General features: G+C 45.3%; 1 protein-coding gene across 4 annotated transcripts; it reads left to right on the plus strand.

The window, feature by feature from the left end:
* The first annotated feature begins 716 nt into the window (after window positions 1–716).
* On the plus strand, window positions 717–20,084 carry LOC140481118 (serpin H1-like). Of its 4 annotated transcripts, XM_072576810.1 has the most exons (6): window positions 717–993; window positions 2,099–2,142; window positions 9,297–9,901; window positions 10,879–10,977; window positions 14,605–14,837; window positions 17,245–20,084. In XM_072576810.1, the coding sequence occupies exons 3-6, from the start codon at window positions 9,325–9,327 to the stop codon at window positions 17,545–17,547; spliced, it is 1,212 nt and encodes a 403-aa protein (XP_072432911.1). In that variant the 5' UTR covers window positions 717–993; window positions 2,099–2,142; window positions 9,297–9,324; the 3' UTR covers window positions 17,548–20,084. The 4 variants fall into 4 exon arrangements, with proteins under 4 accessions (XP_072432911.1, XP_072432912.1, XP_072432914.1 ...); XM_072576811.1 differs by lacking the exon at window positions 2,099–2,142; XM_072576813.1 differs by lacking the exons at window positions 717–993; window positions 2,099–2,142 and adding an exon at window positions 2,877–2,970.
* Window positions 20,085–21,575: the final 1,491 nt, after the last annotated feature.

Below are 21,575 nucleotides of genomic sequence, written 5' to 3' on the forward strand. Positions count from 1 at the left end.
CTTTCTAACTGCGGTAGTGCTTATTTTTTTCCCCAGCACCCATGGTGTGTGTGTGTGCAGGTGTGAGACACAGTGAAAGACACAAAGTGCACGAATCTTTATTCAATTTCCACCACCAGGAAGATATGAAAAACACCTGAGTGGCCAGTGACAAGCACTGCCCTTCACATCAAAGGGCAATGCTGTGTGATCAAACAGTGAAGGGGAGGGCAGGGACTAAATCAAAATAGAGTTGGAGGGAGAAATAATGCACTCCACTCCCTGCGGCGCCCACCTCTCCCTGAACAGCTCCAGGGTGTTGGTGGACACCGCGTGCTCCTTCTCCAAGGACACCCGGGCTCTAACGTAACCCCGAAAGAGGGGAAAAATAATGTTTGTTTTATAAACTGGTTTCTATGGTGACATTATTAGGGTTGGGTGAGGATTAATGAGAAATTTACTCCTGTGGATAAGTCAAGTGTTAATTGCCTGCGTTCTAATCTCTTTGTCACATTTAAGGATGTTGCCTGCAATTCTTCAGGTTCAATTCCAGCCTCAGGTGACTGACTATGTGGAGTTTGCACATTCTCCCCACGTCTGCGTGGATTTCCTCTGGGTGCTCCGGTTTCCTCCTACAGTTCAAAAATGTGCAGGTCAGGTGAATTGGCTATGCTAAATTGCCCACAGTGTTAGGTGCATTAGTCAGAGGGAAATGGGACTGGGTGGGTTACTCTTCGTAGGGTCGGTGTGGACTTGTATCCACACTGTAGGGAATCTAATGTAAAGAAAACTAATCTGTGTACAGGAGGTGTGGTCCCTGGGACCCTGCGGAAACCTCGGTGGGAAGTCTCAGATTCCAGACTTGCCTGGTTCGAAGTTCAGCCTTTAAATAAACCGTGCAAGGGAGCTCTGTTCATCCGGCTTTCCAGAACTTTCTAGCAGACAGCGGCGTTTAGGGGTCCTTGGCCGAAGAACCAAAAGGACCAGGAAATCTCAGGGAGTGAGGGAAAGCAGGTGAGAGGGCTTTGTGAAGGGATTCTGTGTGGTACAGATATGGGACAAATTAATGCAGGAGGTCAGTCATTCAGCCGCAGTTACTGGTAGTGGAAACTCATAGGACATCAGAAGGTTCTAAAACCGTTTTATTTGTTTTAAATCTTTATCCTGCCATGGATGAGCAAGCGTTCATCAGGCTGCCGGTGTTAGAATCTTAAACAGCCTTTAGAGTAAAGTTCTCCAAAGTTGGACAAAAATAATTTTGTGCTTTGAAAGACTTTGCATTTAAAGCAGAGCTGGTCGCTATGTACATGTTTTCATGTTTGCTGCACATTGTATTAAGTAGTTTGTAGCAAATTTTCTTATGATTTTAGATAATTAGCAATGGACTTCAACCTTAATCCTAATGTAAACCATTTATTTTGACTGTCCGTCCCCCCCCCCCCCCATTATGAGAACCAATATGAATTTAAAACGTAGGATTTTTTTTCGGGTGGTGGCCAAAGTTTATCTGAACAAGTACCGTTGTGCAAGTTGTTTGATTTTCTTTGTCTCCCAAAAGGGATGGGGAGGCGAATGGGGGACGTTTCAGAAAGAGTCGGCCAGACCAAGTTGACTCCACGATCAAGGCACAATCTGGCAGACCATTCATTGGAAAGTTGTTTTTTTTAATTTTGCAAACTTCCCATTCCGTTTAAAATATGAAGAGTGGCTTTATTTCTAACTGCTTTTGTTGCATGTTGTCACTGGTCCAAATTGGAAATCCATAATTAGGGACTACAAGAGGAGAGGGGGGGGGGGGGGGAGAGAGAGAGAGAAAGGAGTGGGTGGGGTTTTGAAGGAATGCACAAGAAAATTTCCAGAAGTCTCGAAGAGTTTGTCGACGCTGGCGACGTCCATTGGCTGATTTCCTCCCTTTCCTCCACCCCCGCCACCCCCCCAATCCTTTGGTTGTCGCTGGGATGTACTTTTTTAAAAAAAATACCAGTTTAAAAATAAATCGGAGGAAATAAAATGATTTCTCCACCTCACCCAAACCAGTCCAGTGACACATTTCCCCCATTCTATTCGAAGTCTTGGCGGGGGGAAATATCCTGTACTTGATTTGTTTATTTTCTTTCAGAATGACAAAGGCAAAAGTTGACATCACTTTGACAAAATTTCAAGGTTAGACCCTCTGATATTTATCATTTACTGTGTTTTCCCTCGTGTGTGTGTGTGAAGAATGTCAGTGCATTTATCTCAGATCTTTCAATTTTTTTTCATTTTGATCTAAGAGTCCTGAAGATCTCTCTCCACCCCCTGGAATCTCACCACCGCAGGGCAGTGAGTCTGTACAGTAGGAACGCGGCTAGAGCTTCTGTCTCTCCCTCCCTCTCTGTTTGTGTGCAGAAACAGAATGCGTGGCTGCTGTAATATGGAAATCGTTCTGTCCTCTGCTTCCTGTTGCAGTTCACAGGGGAGGCCCCTGTAGTGCAGAATATTGCACGTAAAACACTCCATTCAATGGAGTGTAATCCGATCTGACGGGACATAGCAGATTTTTCACTCTTCAGAGATGAGGAAGGGAGGACAAATTGGATTTTTTTTTTTGCAATCTCAGCCTTGTTCCCCAATCCTTTCCCTCCAGGATCTGCAATCTTCCTCTATCCCCCGACTTTAATGACTCTCAGCAAATCATGACATCGAAGTTGTTCAACTCTGACTGTCTACTTCTTTAAGCAACCTCTTGTTTTCAAAAAAAAATTAGAGCCCCTGGTCCCGATCCCTCCTCACTGGCTCGGTGTTGAGTGTATATGCTACGTGGGGAAGGGCGCTAGGTAAATACAACTTGTTGTTGTGTGACTGGTTTCCGCCCCCGCCCCATAGTCAGACAAAGGCGGCAAGTCGGGGCGACCAGTTGAGTTGATTTTGTTTTAATCTCGCCCGCTCAGGAATTGAGAAGCTGTTGCAAAACTCAACTTTTTCAAAACAAAAACTCAACTAAAACTTGAGGTGCTTTTGCCTCCGCCGAGGGGAGGGGAGAGGAGAGAGTGGAATGCTGGCTGATCCCCTTTTCCCAGCGGTTTGCTGAGATTCTCAGGGCTCGGTCCGTCGGTGGGGGGTGTCTCTTTGTTCTGGTCTTGAGGGGGATGTTAAACCCGCGGTCGGAGCTGCCCAGTCCTAGGATACTCGGCAGAAAGGTTCACCCTGGGTGTGCCCAGCTCATTATCCTGGGTTGCCAACTTGCCTTGGGAGTTCCCAATGCAACTGGGGAGGGAACAACATTATAAGAAACTTTTTAAAAATAAACTTTTGTCGTTTAACGACTTGTGAAAAGAAAAGCAACAGGCAGGAGGAGGTAAGGCCTTTCTGAAAGTTCAGAATTACTCGGTTACTTTCTATAAAGATTCCGATTGCTTTAAATTGGCTTTTTTTAAGCAAAAGAAGAAACGAGAGTAGACCATTCGGCCCTTATTAATTCAGGAGTCATGTTGGTATCACAGGCTAGGTCAGTCATTGTACATCCCTGATTGTCCAGAGTTCACAGCTTCCCTACAGTGTAGAAGCAGGCCATTCGGCCCATCGACGCCACACCAACCTTCCAAAGAACTCTTTTTTTTTCCCCCACTCCTGCATTTCCCATGGCTAACCCACCCAGCCTGCACATCCCTGCACACTGTGGGGCAGTTCACCCGACTAACCTTCACATTTTTGGACTGATGGAGGAAACCCAGGCAGACACAGGGAAAATGTGCAAACTCCACACAGTCATCCGAGTGTGGAATCCAATCTGGGTCCCTGGCGCTGTGAGGCAGCAGTGCTAACCACTGAGTCACCGTGCTCCTCTCAACCACATTGTGAATGTGGAGTTGCATGTGAGCTAGACTGGGCACAGCTGGCAGATTTCCTTCCCTAATGGGGTATGTGTATGTACAACAATAGACAAGGATTCGTGGTCATCCTGAGACTCTTAATTCCAGATTTTAGTCAAAAAAAATGCCATGTCGATGGGAGATTTCAAAACCAGGCCCCTGCTGGGTTTGCTGGGTTTCTAATCCAGTGGTAATACTAGGCCATTACATCCCCAAGCCTGCTGTGCCGTTCAATAAATCATAATGCTGTATTTTCTCTACATCCTTGATGCGTTGAAAATCTTTCTAAGAAGGATACGGGCATTGCCTGATTTTTTTTTTTGCCTGCCCCTAAATCCTTTGAATGGAATTCAACTTTTAAGCCAATTCAAGGGCAGTTTGGAGCCAACAGGATTGCTCTTTGTGTGTTAGAGGGAGTCACATGGAGGTATTGAAACAACTCCATGGAGGCTGGTATCCCATCACAAGTCACCACCCTTTATTTACACGTGCTCAGTACGTGGTTCTGACCAACTAGCTCAGAGCCAGTCCCTAGAGTGAGGAGAATCCCAGACCCTCCTGTTTATCTGTCAGCCAGGGCTCCCTGATGAGGCTGTTAATCTTGAGTTGATTAGGGGTCTCATTCTGAGGTCCTCCTGGGTGACCTGGCTACAATCACTCAAGGTAACATGGCAGATTTCCTTGGCTAAAGGGTATCAGTTTTTTGTTTGACTATGCAGCTGAAGGAAGGCTTGCTGCACTCATTCCTCATGAAGAAAGGTTGAACAGTTTGTTCCTGGCGTGAAGAATGTGAAGTAATCTTACCGAGAGAAGCAGAGTCCTGAGGGCACCTGACAGGACTGATCCTGAGAGGATATTTCCATTTTATAGGAGAGACAAGAACTAAGGGATACTTGAGAACAAAAGAACTGGGAGCAGGAAGAGGCCATTCAGCCCTTCCAACCTTTTGCACCATGTGATGCGATTGTGGCTAATCTCATCTCGGCCTCAACTCCACTTTCCTTCCCACTCTCCATAACCCTTTAACCTGTTATGATTTCAAGGTCCTCCTTATGTTTATGTGGCCTGAAGCAATAAGAGAACTCAGTTTGAAGATGGAGATGAGGAGAAAGTTTTATCACCTGGAGAGTCAGGAGCCTTGCTCAGAGTGATGGGGCTCTGCCATTGTGTGCACTCAGGCCTGAGATAGGTTTTAGCAAAGGGAGACCAGAGTTATAGGGAGGAGTCAGAGAATGGAGTTGATCAAGCAGGGTCTGATTGAATGGCAAAGCAGGCCAAATGGCCCATTCCATGTGTTCATGTGGGCATCCATGAGGTGTTGTGCACTGTCAGCAGCAGATTGTATTAACCACTGTTTGAAATTTGAGGGCCAGGCATATCCCACAAACTACAATTGCCATCAAACCAGGGGATAACACTGGTTCAGTGGAGAGTGCAGGAGGGCATTGCCAAGAGGAGTGCTAGGGCTAATCCTAAAACTGAGGTGTTAATGTGGTGAAGCCACAAAACAGGACTACATGTATGAAAACACTGGAAGCAGAAAGTAGTAGACCAGGTTAAGTGGTTCACTTAAAATGGTTTACGTTAAGATTCTTGGATAGCACCTTCCAAAGCCACAACCACTTGCATCTAGAAGGACAAGGGGCAGCAGATAAATGGGAACATCACCCCCTGCAAGTTCCCCTCCAAACCATCCTGACTTGGAAAATTATCACCATTCCTTCAGTGTTGCTGGGTCAAAATCCTGCAATTCCCTCCCTAAGGGCATTGTGGGTCTACCTACAGCACGTGGACTGCAGTAGTTCAAGAAGGCAGCTAACCCCATCTTGAGATGGGCAGTAAGTGCTGCCCCAATCAGTGACTCCCACATCCCAAGAATAAATTTGAGTCTTGCCATCCACCATAACCCATTTAATGAGATTTAGTTACACTAACATGGTGCAGTTTGTGAAATTGGGCTTGTTGAAATGTGGCTTGTTGAGGAACAAGTGCTGCAGGAATGTGCAACCCTTGTCTCCCCCCCCCTCCTCCCAACCTGTTTTCCACCCCCTCAACCTAACCTCCCCCTACAATGAACTCCAAGCCAAGCCAAATGTCAGAACCATCGGGAGCATTGGTATGCAGAGGGATCTTGGGGAGCATGTTCATTGCCCCTGAAAGGGGGCAACAGAAGTGGATAGGATGATAATGAAGGCATACCTTCATCCGTTGGGACATTGAGTATAAAGATTGGCAAGTCATGTTACAGCTGTATATAACTTTAGTTAAGTCAAATTTGGAGTATTGCATGAAGTTCTGATCGCCACATTGTAAGAAGGATGTGGAGACTTTGGAGAGGGTTCAAAATGGTTTATTAGGATGCTGCCTGGATTGGAGTGTATTAGCTATTAGGTGAGGTTGAACAAACCTGGATTGTTTTCATGAGAGTGTCAGAGGCTAAGGGGCGAGCTGACAAAGTATATAAAATTTTGAGGTGTAGATAGTTGGAGTCTTTTCCCCAGGGTGGAAACATCAAATACTCGGGGGCATTGTTTCCCCCTCTCACCTTAAACCAATGAGGCAGATGTGGGAGTCCCTGCAATGTGCTGCCTGGGGATGCGTTGAAGCAAATATGATTGCAACGTTTAAAAGGCATTTGGACAGATACATGAGCAGGCAGGGAATAGAAGGGTATGGACCATGTGTCGGCAGACGGGATTAGTTTAGAATGGAATCATGGGCAGCATAGACATGGACCAAAGGGCCTGTACCTCTGCTGTACTCTTCTATGTGAAGAAAACAAGATCCTATGAATAACAATAATTGACTGGCTAGTCACCAGATTGATTTGGGTTTTTTGCCAGTCGTATGGTTCAGGAGGTAAATATCAGGTGAGAGATGTGGTGCTGGATCATTGGGAAAATGATCAACACTAGCATAAAGTTAAAAATCACACAACACCAGGTTATAGTCCAACAGGTTTAATTGGAAGCACTAGCTTTCGGAGTGACACTCCTTCATCAGGTGACAGGCGTCAGTCCGAAAGCTAGTGTGCTTCCAATTCAACCTGTTGGACTAGAACCTGGTGTTGTGATTTTTAACTTTGTACACCCCAGTCCAATACCGGCATCTCCAAATCATGAACACTAGCATAGGTGGAGGAGCTGAAAATATGGTTATTCTAACGAGATTGAGTAACAGGATTTTGGAACCCAAACCTGCACTGAATATGTATATTGCCAAATATGTGTATGTGTCTGTATTTCACCTTGTTTGAGTCCCTGTATGCATGTGTGCTGCTGCTGCCTGTGTATCACTGTGTGCGTGTCCATGTTTCCTGAACCCGGTTGTTGAATCTGTAGTCAGTGAGTTGCTACTACCTTCTTGACTGCTGCAGCTTTGTGGTCTGATTGCACGCCAGGAGCTGAGATTTGATCATTTGTAGAACGAAGCCATTCTCTGAGTGAATCCAGATTTCCAGGCATGTTATAAAGCACAGGAGCAAGTCCCTTCCCCCTCCAGCTGAGGATTTGCCACGTGGACAGATGCTCAAATCACAGATTGAGCTATCTGGAAAGTTCTTTGAGATTCACTTGCTGGTATAGATCTGTTGCTTGTTTTGAGATGGCTATCTCAAGCAATGTCTGAAAAGCCCTCCAATCCAAGGTAGACTATTCAGTTTCCTACTGTTCTTTACTGTTTCTAGGTTTGTTTTTTAAAATGTCCTTTTTCCTGCCTCTCCTTTTTTATCCTAAAGTTGGCTTGTGCAGCATGGCTTCATGGTGACAAATCTGAGAGGTCACTTCTTTTCTATGGCCTAGATAACTCTTTCTTTCCAGTATTGAAACAGACCAATATTTTAGTCCATGTCTTACCCCCTGCCTTTGTCTGCAGAAGTATACACTCGCAAACGTAAACTTGAATAAAACCTGCACCAAACCTGTTTGCCTATTTAGTCAGAGCTCTGTTTTTTTCTAATCGACTACAAATTTAAAATTCTTATCCTTACTTTCAAATGCTTTGCTATTTTCATAATCTCCTTCAGTCCCATTGAATCATAGAATCCCTATAGTGTGAAAGAAGCCCTTGGGCCCAACAAGTCCACATCAAACCCTCCTGAAGATTAACCCACCCAGATCCATTTCCCTATATTTACCCCAGACTAATGCACCTAACCTGCACATCCCTGAACACTACGGGCAATTTAGCATGGCCAATTCATCTAACCTGCTCATCTTTGGATTGTGTAATGAAACCAGAGCATCCTGTCAAAACCCCCACAGACAAGGGGAAAATGTGTAAACTCCACACAGTAACCGGAGACTGGAATTAAACCTAGGTCCCTGGTGCTGTGAGGCAGGAGTGTTAACCATTGAGCCACTGTGCCGCCCATTGTCATTCAAGATCTCTGCATTCCATCAGTTCTAGCCTGTTGAGCATTCCTGATCCGACGGTTGCTGCAATATCAGTGACCATCGGCCCATACTCAGGAGTTCCTTTCCTCAAACTTTGTCATTTCTACCTCCCTTGCCTTCTTGAGGGATTCCTCCTTAAAACCCTATCCTTCTGATCAAACTTGAACATTTTTGGCTTAATCTTAGAAGGCCTTGTTTTTAAAAAAGTAGTTCTGTGATGCCATCAAAGGGCTGGGTATGTTTTATAGTAATAGTGTCATAAATGCAAACTGTTATTGCACACACATCCATAAATTACAGGCATGCATTCACACAGCAGTGTATTTGCACATGGTGTACACAATGCACTTGCACACAAAAGTACATGATTGCACACACCTTCCACAGCTCACTGGAAAGAGAAAAGTAGTTACAAGTGACAGCAGTCAGTGTCTCCCGCTGTACAAACAAACTGCTTAAAGCTGAACAAATTCACCAGTGCAGGTTTAATATGCAATTAAAAACAGAAAATTCAGAAAATGCTCAGCAGGTTTGGCAGCATCCGAAGAGAGAAACAGAGTTCATCTTTTAAAGATTGACTTCCCATTCAGATTTCCAGTGTCTGCAATATGCTGTTTGGTATTCCTTGCTTCAGTTTGTCTGATCCCCTGGGTGCCTGGGGAGAAGCTCTATGTATGGTATAGTCATGATGTCTGCCCTGATTTGAGACTCTGCACTGTCATCTGCCTCCTATGGAGAAGTCCCTACCTCTTCCATTTGAATGTGGTCACTTGATTCAGTTGGTTAAAGCTTAGGCCTCATCAGCAGGACACCTGCAGATTTAATCCCCATTTCAGTTTGTTGGCCCAGGGCTAACTCTCAGTCACGAGGGAGCACTGCATTGTTGGGGAGTTGGCACCAAGGGAGCACCGTGCTGTTGGTGGGTCATGACGTGCCAAGGGAGCGCCGCTGTGTTGGATGGACTGCCGTTGACCCGGGATGTTACTGTAGATTGTGGTGGAGTCAGCTCCTCTCCCTTCCTGAGATTTCAATTAAGCATTTTGTTTTTTCCTCTGTCTGTGTCTCTCTGCAGGATTAGAGCGCCCCCTTCTGCTGGAACCATGTGGGTGAGCAAGCTGCTGATTGTGGTGCTCCTGGCTGTTGCAGTGGCTGAGGAGAAGCTGGGTGAACACACAGTTGCCCTAGCAGATAGCAGCATCAAACTGGGCCTGAGCCTCTACCACACTGTGGCCAAAGACAAGGGCGCTGAGAACATCCTCCTCTCTCCCGTGGTGGTGGCTTCTTCACTCGGCCTAGTGTCCCTCGGTGCCAAGGAGCAGACCGCCAGCGAAGCAAAGGCAGTGCTGGACATGGGTAAGGTGCAAGATGACAAGCTGCACTCAGCGCTGTCCCAGCTACTCACTGAGGTCAGCAACTCCACCGCACGCAACGTGACCTGGAGGATGGGCACCCGGCTGTACGGCCCGAGCTCGGTCACCTTCACTGAGGACTTTGTGAAGAAGAGCAAAAAGCACTACAACTACGAGCCCTCCAAGATCAACTTCCGGGACAAGAAAGGAGCCTTGAAGTCCATCAACGAGTGGGCAGCAGAGACCACTGACGGCAAAGTCGCTGAGGCAACCAAAGACCTGTCGAAAACAGATGGAGCTATGATCATCAATGCTATGTTCTTCAAACGTAGGTGGCTTTCTTAAAAGGGAGACCGGGAGGGCTGACATGTAGTGGGAAAGTCACTGGATCAGTCTGTCAGGGGCTTCAATTACTTCCATGGGATCACTGCTTCAAACCCCGTCACTGCAGCTGGTGGAATGTTCGTTTCCAGGGAATTGCAGTGGAAGCTGTGTTTGGAGCCACAGGGTTGACCTGTACTTAGCTGTACAGGTGGCTGTGATGCTACTGGACTAGTGACCCAAATGCCCAATGCTGTAGGGATATGGCGTGGCACGTTGGCTCAGTGGTTAGTGCTGCTGTCTCTTAACGCCAAGAACTTGGGTTCGATTCCATCCTCGGGCAACTGTCTCTGTGGAGTTTACACGTGTTTGCATTGGTTTCCTCTGGGTGCTCTGGTTTTGACCCACAGTCCAAAGGTATGCAGGTGGATTGGCCATGCTAATCTGCAGCATTATGTTCAGGCTAGATGGGCTAATCATTGGAAAAGCAAGTTTATAGTGATAGGGTCAGGAGGGTTGGATCTGGGTGGGATGCTCTTCAGGGGGACAGTGTGGATTCAATGGGCTGCATGGCCTCTTTTCACAACATAGGGATTCAGTAATTCAAATCCTTCCACTAAATCTAGAATTGAAAGCTCGACTCAGTGATGGTGACCATGACAACAATCGCTAATTGTAAAAACCCGTTTTTATTCACTCCCATCCTTTTTTTTGAGGGGAGGAATCCTCGCCTGGTCTGGCCTACACGTGACTCCAGTGCCACTGCAATGTGGCTGACTTAACTGCTCTCTTGAAATGGCCCATCAAACCTCTCTATTCTTGGACAACTAAGGACGGGCAATAAGTACTGGCCTTGCCAGCAATGCTCACCTCCTGTAAAAGAATAAATAGGTCATGGTATTTGGCATGTTAGTTTGAGTCTGTTTGCTTGCTCTTGAACAGGCCAATCATTGACATTCTCCTATATTTACTTTGTATTTGCAGCTCACTGGGATGAAAAATTCCACCGTAAGATGGTGGACCAGCGCACTTTCATGGTGAGTCGGTCTCTTTCGGTGGCGATTGACATGATGCATCGTACAGGTATGTCTCCATCTCTTGCCTTTCTTCAGTGAAAACGTCAAGTCGATGTATCCCACTGCCTTATTATAAAGAGTGGTGTTGTGGAGGTGCTGGTGTTGGACTGGGGTGGATAAAATTAAAACATCACAACACCAGGTTATTGTCCAACAGGTTTATTTGGAAGGACAAGCTTTTGGAGCGCAACTCCTTAGTCAGGTAGCTAGTGGGGCAGGATCATAGGACACAGAATTTATAATAAAACATCAAAGTGTCATACAACTGATGCCATGTATTGAACAAACCTAGATTACTGTTAAGTCTTTAATCACTTAGAATGGGGTTGCAGGTTTTGATTGATTTTTTTTTAATGTGAATCCCAGAACTTCCTTCAAGTCACAGTCCTGAGATAACTTCAGGTTTTATATTTTAAAAAAAAAATCTCAGCTCCGACAATGCATTAAAGTTAAGCTTAGAGTCTGTCTGTATCCCCAACCTTGAGTCAGACTGGTTCTCTTTCCAAAGTAGAAATTTAGAAAATGCCTTTAATGCATTGTCTAAGCTGAGGTATCACCTTTTTAATAAAACCTAATCTTAGGACTGTGACTTGAAAGAAATTATGGAATTTACACATTAATTAATCAACCTGCAACTCCATTCTAAGTGATTAAAGACTTGACAGCATTCTAGGTTTGCTCAATACATGAGTTGTAAAAAAAAATCAAAAAAGTTTTATACTATAAATTCTCTGACCTATGATCCTACCCCACTAGCTAGCTGATGAAGGAGCAGTGCTCCAAAAGCTAGTACTTCCAGATAACCCTGTTGGACTATAACCTGGTGTTGTAAATTTTTTTTTAAACTTTATAAAGACAGAGAAAGATGGCTGATGATATAAGCTGAGGATCACCATGCCTTGGATTAGGGGTAAGGTTGACCAGGCAGGACCCACCCTGTTTACGAAGTCTTTGCATCACAAACCATCCAACTGAGCTAACTTCAATCAACTTCCATTCACTTAAAAAGGACGTTGATTATCTCTTTGTTTGAAAGTGAATCACTCAATCAACATCACTTTGAAATGAGACCTAGTTTCTGAGTCTTTTTTATTCATTCATGCTAGGCCAGCATTTATTGCCCATTCCCAGTTGAATTATCATAGAATCCATACTGTTTGGAAGCAAGCCATTCGGAATAGCAGCCACCCATTCCTACTTGCATTTTCCATGGTTACCCACCTAACTTCCTATTCCTGGATACTATGGGCATGGCTAAATCCACTTGACCTGCACATCTTTGGATTGTGGGAGGAAACCCATGCAGACACTGGGAGAATATACAAACTCTACGCAGACAGATGCCTGAGGATGGAATTGAACCAGTGTCCCTGTCACTGTGAGGCAGCAGTGCTAACCACAGCCACCATACCGCCCTATGGTTGCCCTTGAGAAGCTGCCTCCTTGATCCACTACAGTCCACGATCCCACTGCTGTGAGTTTCCTCTGAGTAGGATGCCCTATTTCTAACATTAGGGCAGTAACCAATGCCTCGAGGTGGATCAGATATCGATTGGGTCACCCTGCACAGATGGCACTCCCAACTGGGAGACAGTCGCTGACTTCTGGAGGCTGACTGTTGCTTGGGAGGGCATTGCATGTGGCAAGCTGAAAGGAAAAGCTCACCAGGTCCAGAAACAAACCGAAAGAAAACAAAGGGCAGTGGTTATTGCATGTTCTCAGCCAAGGGCTCTGTAGCCAGCGTAGTAGGAATTGCTATGCTGGACTAGGCTGCTGAGTCACACTAATGGTTCGGACCACCGTAGCACAAAACATTATCTTAGGAGATGGAAAGCTGCCACACTTCATATGTAATTTATTCCAGTCTTTGTAAAGTGCTTTGGGGTGTCCTATGGTTCTATATAAATGCAGGTTCATTCTTTCTTCCCTGTCCACTGGTAAGTCTTGAGTGCTAGAATGTGGTGCAGGTATATTATCACTAGATTAATAATTGCAGAAACTCCGTTATCGTTTTGGGGACCTGGGTTCAAATCCTGCCACGGCAGATGGTGGAACTTGAATTCAATAAAGAATCAGGAATTAAGGGTCTAATGATGACCATTAATCCATTGCCAACTGTCAGGAGAAACCCATCTGGTTCACCAATGTCCTTCAGGGAAGGAAACTACCATCCTTACCTGGTCTGGTTTACATGTGACTCCAGACCCACAACAATGTGGTTGACCCTTAACTGCCCTATGGGTAAGTAGGGCATTAAATGCTGGCCTGGCCAGCAATGCCCTTATTCCATGAATGATTTTTTTACAAAAAAAAACATTACTATTCTCATGTGAGAATTAAGTTGAGTTTCCAAGGCTCTTGAAGGGTGAGTTGACCTTACCATGAGGCCTAGAATCCATTATTATTAGAACTCCTTCATCGGTTGTCTGAGGAAAGGTAGGGCAGGTCGAGACTATTCTCATTGACGTTTAGAAGAATGAGGGGAGACCTGCTTGAAACCTGTAAAGTTTCAGGGGATTTGATGATGCTGAGAGAATGTTTGCCCCCACTGGAGGGTGAGGGTGGTGGGATGGAGAACTAGGTGACCATTTCAGAATCAGGGATCTTGCATGTAAGACCGGGATGAGGCGATGTTTCTCCTCTCGAAGCATCATGGATTTTTTGGAATTGACTTTCTCTGATCGAAATTCTATATTGTCGAGCCTGAGTTAGATGTCCCTTTTGATCAACAAGGTAGGCAGTACAGTGGAGTTGAATCCACAATCTAATCAGCCATGATCTTATTGAATGGTGGAGCAGCATTGAAGGGCTGAATGGCCTGCTCCTGCTCGGAGTTGTCTTTAGTAGCCTGTTGAAGTGTGGTGAAGCTGTTTCCATGCCGTTTTCCAGACAGCGCTTTCCAGCTAACACCAGCTCACTGTGTAATAGTGCTCTTCCTTTTTCCCCTCTGCTGTTGTTGCCAGTCACAATAAACCCGTGGTCCTCTGACTACCAACCCTGCAAACAGAGGTGATGGCCTATTGGTGTTAGAACTAGCCTGGTAATCCAGCAACCCAGGGGATCTTAGTTCAAATCCTACCACGGCAGATGGTGGAATTTGAATTCAACAAAAAATTTGAAATTTCAGAGTGTAGTGATGACTTTGGTTTCATAGTCAATCATAGGCTTTTCCCAATGTGGCTCCTACATGTCCTTTAGGGAAGGAAATCTGCCATCTTTAGTCAGCCTGGCCAACATGTGACTTCAGAGTCAAAAGGTGTGGTGCTGAGAAAGCACAACCAGTCAGGCAGCAGCTGAGAAGCAGGAGAGTCAACGTTTTGAGCCTCAGCCCTTGATCAGGAATTCTGATCAGATTCCTGATGAAGGGCTTATGCTTGAAAGGTCAATTCTCTACTCCTCAGATGCTGCATGACCTGCTGTGCTTTTCCAGCACTTCACTGTTTGACTCCGATCTCCTGCATCTGCACTCCTCACTTTCTCCGAGTGACTTCAGACCAACACTAGTTGACTGTTAACTGCCAATAGGGATGAGTAATAGATGACTAACCAGCAATGCCCTCATCTTGTGAAATTTTTTCAAGAATGATTCCTGACTACTTTACTTTGTTTTTTTTTGGTTTTCTCCCTTGCTTAGGTCTTTATAACTTTTATAAGGACGACACCAACCAGGTGAATGTGCTGGAAATGCCCCTGGCCCACCAGTTATCCAGCATGGTCTTCATCATGCCTCACAACGTGCAGCCTCTGGACAACCTGGAGAAACTGCTGACCAAGGAGCAGATCAAAACCTGGCTGGGCAAGCTCCAGAAAAGGGCTGTGGCAGTCTCCTTGCCAAAAGTCAAGCTGGGGGTCAGCCACGAGCTGCAGGTAAACCTAAAACCACAGAGCAAGAGCTTGTGATTGTGGAGCATCTGTCACCACCTCAGAAGGGGATGTCAGCAGCCCATTATCACATTCCATGTTCCCACAAACCAATCTCCCAATGGCCGTCTGTCTCTTTGTTTTAGTGGCAACAATTTTCGAGGCCAGACCTCGGCAGACTTTCCCAAGCCCTCTTCAAAATGGAGGGCCTGGTTTAAAGCCTCATGCAGAGGACAGGACTCTGAACAGTGCAGCACTCCCTCAGTATGCAGGTGGAATTTCAGCTTAAAGGTGTATTCCAGTTCTGGGATGGGAATTGGATCGATAATGAAACTCACCCCCCCCCCGCCTACCCACTGCCTGCTTGAGACCAATTCTGTGATGCTGTCTGGAGCATAGATGGTTGACCAGGCAATCTCACCGTCATTTAGGACATTTGCTGAACACTGGATAATAAAGTGACACAGGTAGCAATTGGAAGTAGCTAAGGACTGAAAGTAACTTGTTACCAACGTTAGCCTCCATAGAATGCTTGGAATAGGAGCAGGAGTAGGCCATTCAGCCTGTGAATGCAGCTCCCTAAGTCACAGCTATCTTTGGGCTTCGATTCCACTTCCCACTGTCCTCTCCTCATCCTTTCTTTCACTTTCCCCCACCCCTCCTCCCCCCCGCCCCCCAAATTCCCTGAGATCAAACGTCTTGTCTATTGTTGAATACATTTAAAGACTGGAATAGACATGTGTAATCCTCTGGAGTAGAGCATGTCAAAGATTGTCAAGTGTTTGGCTAAAGATATTTTTTTTGTGTAAGTGCTAAATAATTGATTCCTTGACCTTAACACTGTTTGAGATTTCTCAGGATATAACCTGTAGGTTCCTTTAGAACCTTTGTTTCTCAATGAGATCACCACCTGTCATTTGTTTAAGTTGCAGATAATATCGACCCAATTTAATCAGCCACAAAAAAATCCTTTCATTCCCAGGTAAAAGACCTTTACTGTATACCCAAGTGCAAGTAGCTCTTATTATATGTAGAGAGCAAAACTGTGCATTGTATTTCCAGATGTGGTCTTACCAGTGCCCTGAATAACTGAAATACAACCTCCATCATGTTTGTTTACTGCAAAGCAAAATTGAATACAACCACATTTGCTAAGATTTCATAATTGCTTGCTGGCCAGTGTGTTAGTTTTTTGCAATTTATCTAGTCTGACACCTAGATCCTACTGCACCTTGGAGCTCTGCAGCCTCGCACCAATGAATATGTCATTTTTTGTTTAGGGTTATTCTTTTCCCCCCTTTTTTTTTCTTTTGTTACTTGTTGAGGAAACTAGTTGAAGTGCTTTTCAAGTGATATCACATTGCAGCTGTACATGACATTGGTGAGGCTACATTTGGAGTACTGTTCTAGTTGCCCTACTATTAATTAATAAATTAGAAAGAGTGCAGAAAATATTTACTAGGATGCTACCTGGGACTGGAAGATTGGTGAGGTTGGATAGGCTAGGATTATTTTCACTGGAGTGTAGGAGACTGAGAGGTGACCTTTATTAAGGTCGATAAAATCATGAGAGGTGTAGATAAAGTAGATAGGGGACTCTTAAAAATAGAGGGCATAGATTTAAGGAGAGAGGTACAAAAGGGTGCAGATAGTTTTTTTTTGTCACAAAGGGTGATAACTGTCTCCAGGGCTGCCAGAGGTTGTGGTGGAGGCAACAACAATTTTTTGTCATACCATTTGGACAAGTACATAGATGGGCCAGGTATAGAGGTATATGGATCAAATACAGGAAAGTAAGTCTAGTTTAATTGTGAAAACTGGGTGGTATGGACAAGTTGGCTGAAGGGCCTGTTTCCATCCTGTTAACCTCTGACTCTAAGGATAAGAAACACCATGTGTTCACTGGGTTGGAAGGGGTAAATGATGGGGCTTCGGTCCAGAGAGCAGATTGCCATTCCCCTGTGGTGTTGAAGATAATTCACAATTTGTCTGGGTGGTTACCAAGTACTGCCTCTGCTGGGAGGATGGGTTTGTTTTCCGATTCACTGTAACAAACCTCCAGAACAGGCAATTGAGAAGTGAACTGACTGAGGTGTTCAAAAACATCAATCAGATTAAATTGAATCGACACAAAGCAACTATTATTCTGATGGGGGCAACACTGAACAATGGGGCTTAGTCTTTAAAACTAATCCGCTCTGTGAATTCAGAAGGCACTAATTAAGACCAAGGGTATGGAAATCGGATTGTTTGTCCCTTCTGCAGTGGTGGGTTCCCATTTCACTGGGTCATCTGATTAGTCTCCAGGAACCAGTGTCAATGGATTGGAGATGCTGATGGAGCTGAAAGGTTGACTCTCCACCTCCTGTTTTAACTGACCATGACCTATGATCCATTTTTATTTTGCACCTAGAAACATCTGGCCAGTATCGGTCTGACCACCGCGGTTGACAAGACCAAAGCTGACTTGTCAAAGATCTCTGGGAAGAAGGACCTGTACCTGGCCAATGTTCTCCACGCTGCGGCTCTGGAATGGAGTACCGAGGGAAACCCCTACGATGCCTTCATATATGGGCGGGAGGAGCTGAAGAACCCTGAGATCTTCTATGCCGATCACCCTTTCTTCTTCCTGGTCAAGGACAAGAGGACAAACTCCATTCTCTTCATTGGGCGATTGGTGAAGCCTGAGGGCAGCAAGATGCATGATGAACTGTAGCCACTGCTCTGTGACGATGCTAAAGTCACAGATGGTATAGCTGATGCTCAAATTGCAACATGCCTTTAAGTTGTTCTTTTTTTTTCTCTCCCCAAAAAGAGTCAACTATTCCATCTTGCAGATTTGACATCCTGTCTTTGGGTTAGAGTGTTAGTTGTTTTTGAGAATGACCATCTCCAACCCCCCATTCGGTGGGATATTGTCAGCTAGTTTACAGCCTGTTTGTCCCCAAAACTCCCCCTCTAAATTATGTGTGGGCTTGAACCAAGAGAATTTGAGGCTTAGAAGTCCACTCTGCCTCCAGTGAAATTTGTATTATTGCTTCCACCTCAATGTTTGTACTTGTAATCATTAGCAGGAATTGGAAAAGATACTGTACAGAAGCACATCAAACTAAAATCCTAAGCTGATCTAGTTTCTGCCAGCAGATATGCCCCTCCCCCAGAAAGCCTGCTTCCACCCTCTCCGTCTCATCCTGTCCCCATTTCGGCCAATTCCTGACTCCCTCACTTGACCTTCGCTTTAAATGTGTCACTGTAATCTGCTTCAACCTTTCCATCCACATTCTAACCATTCCCTGAGTAAGCAAGTTCCCCTTGAATTCCCAATGGGTTTAAGTTACTGTCTTTCTATTGATTAGACAAAACAAGTTGACCACATCTAGACTTTTTTTTCTTATCCATGGGATGTGGACTTTGTTACCTGGGCCAGCATTTATGCTTCAAGCTTAATTGCCCCTTGTGAAGGTGGGGGTTAGCTGCCTTCTTGAACTACTGCAGTCCATGTGCTGTAGGTAGACCCACAATGCCCTTAGGGGGGGAATTCCACATTTTCTGACCCAGTGACACTGAGGAACGGTGATGTATTTCCCTGTCAGGATGGTGGGTGGCTTGGAGGGGAACTTACAGGTGGTGGTGCTCCTGTGTATCTGCTGCCCTTGTCCTTCTTGATGGAAGTGGTTGTGGATTTGGAAGATGCTGTCGGAGGAGCATTGGTGAATTCCTGCAGTGCATCTTGTCGAGGGTACACACTGCTGCTACTGTCATTGGTGGGGGGAGTGCATATTGAAGTTGGTGAATCGGGTTCCAATGAAATGGGCTGCTTTGTCCTGGATGGTATCAATAGCGATTTTAATCTCTTTTCTCATGGGGTGCACTTTCAAATTCTGAGAGTGGCTATGATTGGGAACAGTTTGAACACGGTCAGCTTTGTGCACTGGTCATCATTGGAAGCTGATGTATCGTTTTCATATGGTGTTCACTTGGAGCTGAAATAGATGCCCACCAGCAGATTGCATTGAGTAATTAGTACATTACCAACATTTGGGTGATGTATCTGTCTATTACAGCTGGCAGTTAGCTGAGGTGACTCTACAGCTTTAAATCAGTCTAGATGCACTGGAGTACATTACTTTGAATTTTCAGAGCAGACTAGTCTGTTCTGGCTTGTGTACCATAATGACGTCCTTTCAACTTTTTTCATCTGGACCTATCACCCTGTTCTGTTTTATTTAACTTCCCTTTGAATATCTCAGATGCAATTTCCCTCAATGCCCTCATGTTAAATAAAAGTCCATGCTCTGGCTGCTGAATTCCCTTTTGGAATGAATTTGTGATCATCTGATGAGTTTGGGACCCCACTCTCAGTGCTTTGCTGAAGTCGTACTCGGGTGTGAAATAAACCTGGTGGGAACTTGGAGGTTCTGTCCAAGGTGAAGGTCGAAAAATGATCATCAGAATGTCGTGATGGAGGTCTTGGGGGAGGGGGTGGGGGTAGAGAGAGTGGGGGAGATCCAGCCTCTGAGATCACATCCTTCCTCACTTCTCAGCTGTGAATGTTCAGTTCCTGATGGTTTATTCTAAATGACTGACTGCAGACCTGGCTCAGTATGAGCTGGGTTAAGTGCAGGGCTGGTATCCCAGAGGTGTTTGACATGCCACTTGGAAAACCGACTTATCCCAGCGGAGATGATGTGTTACAGTTCACTTAGTCTGAGCTGCTATGGTAACACTTTTTTTTTTAAGTATGTTATCAGGAGCTGTGTACAGAAACGGTAAAGGTACCAATGTTCTTTCCGTCACACCCAACTGACCTAGAATCCCTCCTCTTGTCAGCAGCAGGATTTGTAGGCTGACACTGTCTGTATATTTCTTGGCCATGGCTCTTGAACCCAGAGCTTCTGGAGCAGATGCAGTGACACTACCCACTGCCCCATAAGCCTTACTCTAAGGAACACCAAAGCCTGTGCAAAATTGTTTGTTGTCAATAAAAAGACCCAGCAATACTTGGGGATGATTAGGAATAAGATTGAATAGTTTTATATTGGGAGCAGTTCATGTATACCCTGAACAGGGGTTTGGTGATGAAATATTGCAGAGAGACAGTTCTTCCGTTGATCTACCCAGTGACTGACCTTGGATTTACTTGTTACAGAAATTCTTGGACCACAGTCTGTGAAGATGGTTTAGTGGTAACTGTTACAACATTTGTGTAAAACCACTTTTTGGTTATGTTTCACAATAAAATTTGAAAAGACACATTGCCTTTTGGTCTTTGTTCTTCTTTGGTGAGATGTTGATCTCGAATAGAACTTCCCCTTATTTTGAATGCGTGTGTCCTACCTCTGGTCTCTCGCACATGGGGAAATATCCACACACTATCCACTCTGCCAAACCCCTCAAAATTCTTGTGTGTTTAAGAAGGTCATTTGCTTCTGAAGACTACTCAAATCAGACTCAATGTTAACTCTCCTCCCTCCATAGATACTGCTGGACCTGCTGAGTTTCTCCAGCATTCTGTTTTAAATTCAGAGCTTTACTCTATACTCTAAGCAGATCCTTATAACAATCCCAATCTCTCTCAATCCAGTGAACTTCATATTCATTTCATCTGTATTGGAAGAAATAGACACGTCTTTTCCCTGGGGTTGGGGAGTCCATCCTCTGCTATCGTTCACTCTCACCTTGATCTGCTTTCTTAGGCAAACTGCCTTTGGTCCGAGACATCTCGGACCGTGTCTTCAGAATCCTTAAGGGGGAGGGTGTGCAGCCAGAAGTCGTGGTACACATTGGCACCAACGACATAGGTAGGAAGAGGGGTGGGGAGGTCATTCAAGAGCTCAAGGAGTTAGGCTGGAAGCTAAAAGCTAGGACAGACAGAGTCGTCATCTCTGGGTTGTTGCCGGTGCCACGTGACAGAGAGGCAAAGAATAGGGAGAGAGTGCAGTTGAACACGTGGCTGCAAGGATGGTGTAGGAGGGAGGGCTTCAGATACTTGGACAATTGGACTGCATTCTGGGGAAGGTGGGACCTGTATAAACAGGACGGGTTGCACCTGAACCAGAAGGGCACCAATATCCTGGGAGGTAGGTTTGCTAGCACTCTTCGGGGGGGGGTTTAAACTAATTTGGCAGGGGGGTGGGATCTGGACTTGTAGTCCAGCAAGTAAGCTAGCTGTGTGTCAGGATGTCCAAGACTGTAGGGAGGCTGTGGAGAAGGTAGCACTGACAGGGACTACTTGCGGACACAGATGGGCTCAAGTGTGTATACTTCAATGCAAGGAGTATCAGAAATAAGGTGGGTGAACTTAAGGCGTGGATCGGTACCTGGGACTACGATGTTGTGGCCATCACAGAAACATGGATAGATGAGGGACAGGAATGGCTGTTGGAGGTTCCTGGTTACAGATGTTTCAGTAAGATTAGGGAGGGTGGTAAAAAAGGAGGGGGGGTGGCATTGCTAATTAGAAATGGTATAACGGCTGTAGAAAGGAAGTTTGAGGGGGATCTGCCTCTGGAGGTAGTATAGGCTGAAGTCAGAAATAGGAAAGGTGCAGTCACCTTGTTGGGTGTTTATTATAGGCCCCCCAACAGCAGCAGAGATGTGGAGAAACAGATTGGGAAACAGATTTTGGAAAGGTGCAGAAGCCACAGGGTCGTAGTCATGGGCGACTTCAACTTCCCAAATATTGATTGGAAGCTCTTTAGATCAAGTAGATTGGATGGGGCGGTGTTTGTGCAGTGTGTCCAG

This window comes from Chiloscyllium punctatum, chromosome 9 (assembly GCF_047496795.1).
Source record: "Chiloscyllium punctatum isolate Juve2018m chromosome 9, sChiPun1.3, whole genome shotgun sequence".
NCBI classification, from domain to species: Eukaryota; Metazoa; Chordata; class Chondrichthyes; order Orectolobiformes; family Hemiscylliidae; genus Chiloscyllium; species Chiloscyllium punctatum.

Excerpts from the sequence above, each read along its gene's own strand:
- LOC140481118 (XM_072576810.1), top strand. The coding sequence starts at position 9,325 with ATGTGGGTGAGCAAGCTGCTGATTGTGGTGCTCCTGGCTGTTGCAGTG. Across the intron at positions 10,978-14,604 it reads TGACATGATGCATCGTACAG|GTCTTTATAACTTTTATAAG; the intron begins GTATGTCTCCAT and ends TCCCTTGCTTAG. Across the intron at positions 14,838-17,244 it reads GGGTCAGCCACGAGCTGCAG|AAACATCTGGCCAGTATCGG; the intron begins GTAAACCTAAAA and ends TTTTGCACCTAG.